The sequence below is a fragment of the Pteropus alecto genome, unplaced genomic scaffold, assembly GCF_000325575.1.
Source record: "Pteropus alecto unplaced genomic scaffold, ASM32557v1 scaffold49, whole genome shotgun sequence".
NCBI classification, from domain to species: domain Eukaryota; kingdom Metazoa; phylum Chordata; class Mammalia; order Chiroptera; family Pteropodidae; genus Pteropus; species Pteropus alecto.
In genome coordinates, this window is record NW_006443131.1 from 676,269 (window position 1) to 678,911 (window position 2,643).

General features: G+C 48.0%; 1 protein-coding gene across 1 annotated transcript; it reads left to right on the plus strand.

The window, feature by feature from the left end:
* Nucleotides 1–658: 658 nt before the first annotated feature.
* Nucleotides 659–1,331, plus strand: YIPF6 (Yip1 domain family member 6). The gene is given in 4 exon segments (XM_025040828.1): nt 659–875; nt 878–926; nt 928–1,050; nt 1,052–1,331. Coding segments are annotated over 4 exon segments (669 nt in total).
* The last annotated feature ends 1,312 nt before the right edge of the window (nt 1,332–2,643 follow it).

Sequence of the window (2,643 nt, forward strand, 5' to 3'; positions counted from 1 at the left end):
CGGCTACTATAAATAATGCTGCTATGAACATATGAAGGCACATGTCCCTTTGAAGTAGTGTTTTGGGTTTCTTCAAATAAGTACCCAAAAGTGGGATTTCTGGCTCCTTCTTTGTCTCTTGTGATAGCCTTTGTTTTAAAGTCTATTTTGTCTGGTATAAGTAGGTTTTGCTATGCCAGCTCTTTTTTTTAAATTTACATTCTCATGAAATATCTTTTTCCACTCTACTTTCAGTCTGCATATGTATTTCGATCTGCAGTGAGTCTCTTGTAGGCAGAACGTGTACGGGTCTTGTTTTCTTATCCATTCAGCCACCCGAAGTCTTTTGATAGAAGTACCTAATCCATTTACATTGAAAGTAATTGTCGCTAGATATGTAGTTATTGCCATTTTATTATTCATGTTTTCAATTTTTCTTTCTCTTCTTAAAGAAGTCTCTTCAACATTTTTTTATGATACTGGTTTGGTGGCGATGAACTTTCTTAGCTTTTTCTTGTCTAGGAAGCTCTTTATCTTTCCTTCCATTCTAAATGCTGGCCTTGCTGGGCAGAGTAATCTCGGTTGTAGGTTGTTGCTTTCCATCACTCGACTATTTCATGCCAACCCCTTCTGGCCTGCAAAGTTTCTGTTGAGAGGGCCCAAGAGAAGGAGGGCCAAGATGGGGGAGGCGGTGGAGTCTCCAGGAGACCCGGGGGCAGCATCGCCCGGGCCCCGTTTGCAGGCCATCTCACAAGACATCCCCGTGGAAGGAGAAATCAGCATTCCTCGAGGTCTCGCAGTCAGGAGTTTGACAGCTCTACGGAACACCATCACGTGTGATCTAAAAGCTGTTGGCCAAAAGTTCACACACGTTTTGTACCCAAGAAAAAGTAATACTTTTTGAGAGATTGGGATTTATGGGGCCCTTTGATCCTTTGTGTGACATTCAATGCTTCAGAGAGGCTCTGCTGACAGCGAAAAAGGCAGAGGGCCCCGGTTGGCAGAAATGTTGGTCATCATTTGGTTTGGGGCAGTTACCATCACCCTCAACTCGAAACTTCCCGGAGGAAACGTCCTTTTTTCAGAGCCTCTGCACGCTGAGTCACTGCATACTTCCCTTCACAGGGGCCGGCAGTGCTGGTGGCCGGCTGGTGCTTTTGGCTGAGCTAGGACCAATAAACCGCATAGCCCGGCTTTTGGTGGTGATCGTGATGTTCGCCTGGTCTCTAGTAGCTTCCGCAGCTGTCCTCGCCGACAGCCAGCCTCCAGCCCGCAAAGCCCTCGCCTCCTGCCCCGCGTTCTTGTTCTATTTCGTCATCAATTGGACGATTCTCACCTTCACGCATCAGTAAATCAGGAAATGGAAATTAAAAACCAGGGAATGGAAAGCTCACCCACACAACGCAGTTCTCCACGGAGTTCGGCCCCCAGCCCTCTTTTGTCTAATGTTGGAGGTATTTGACATCTGGCCACGTTGGGGGAATTACGAGGGAGCCAGAGCGCCGTCGCCACTCGTGAGGAGCTCGTGTTTGCAAGGCTGTCCTTTTCCTCTCGACGTTATTTCTTGAAGCTGCAGGTGCGTAAGACACACAGTACGATGCCTTCTGGAGAGCTGCTGGGGGTCCCTGTGGTCCGTTGGGGCGGCAAGCAAAGACTCAGGAAAACATGGCTACAGCCTCCAAGTTGAACAGAGTTGGTGACTTTTCAGTTTCGAGAACAGGTGGCACTCTCAAACATTGCCTTCTGACCACTGGAATCTGCCTCTCACCAGAACGAATAAGAATGAATAAGACTCTCAGCTGGGAGTCTTAGGCGCGCTCCCTTGTAGGGAACGAACTGCTTTTCTCTTGCTACTTTTAAGGTTCTCTTTCTGTCTTTAACTTTTGGGATTTTAATTATGATGTGTCTTGGCGCAGGCCTTTTTCGGCTCATCTTGTTAGGGATTCTGCGCTTCCTAGGGTTGTATGTCTGTTTCCTTCAGCAGGTTAGGGAAGTTTTCAGTCATTATTTCTTTTACTAGGTCCTCAGTGCCTTGCTCGCTCGCTCATGATTGATAGGAGTGCCATTCGTTAAGGTTTTCTCTGAGGTTTGCGTCTTGTTCTTTTATTTGGAACATTCTCCTCTATTTCTCTGTCGTTGCCACAGGGAGATGAAGCAGCCATGCTTCCTTCCCAGTGTGGATGAAGCAGCCGTGCGTCCTTCCCAGTGCTGGCGGGTGGGCCTCGCGTGGGAGGGCAGCCTGGCCTGACGCTCCTGCCCCGGCCCTGGCATCTCTCAAACCTTCGTGCTTTTCAAGCCTCCATGTTTATGTTTCCTGTCTCTTTGTTGAAGTTCTCACTGAGATCACTGAGCATCTTTATAACCAGTGTTTTGAACTCTGCGTCTGGTAGTTTGTTTGTCTCCATTTTGTTTAGTTCTTTTTCTAGAGCTTTATTCTGTTCTTTCATTTAGGACGTTTCTTTGCCTGCCCATTTTGGCTGCCTTCCTGTGTTTGTTTCTACGTATTGGGTAGGGCTGCTACGTCTCCTGGTCCTGGTAAAGTGAGCTTATATAGTAGGTGTCCTGTGGGGCCCCATGGAGCAGTCCCCTGGTCACCTGAGTCAGGTGTGCCGGATGTGTCCCTGGAGTGGGTTGTGTGTGCCCTCCTGTTGTAGTTGAGTCTTG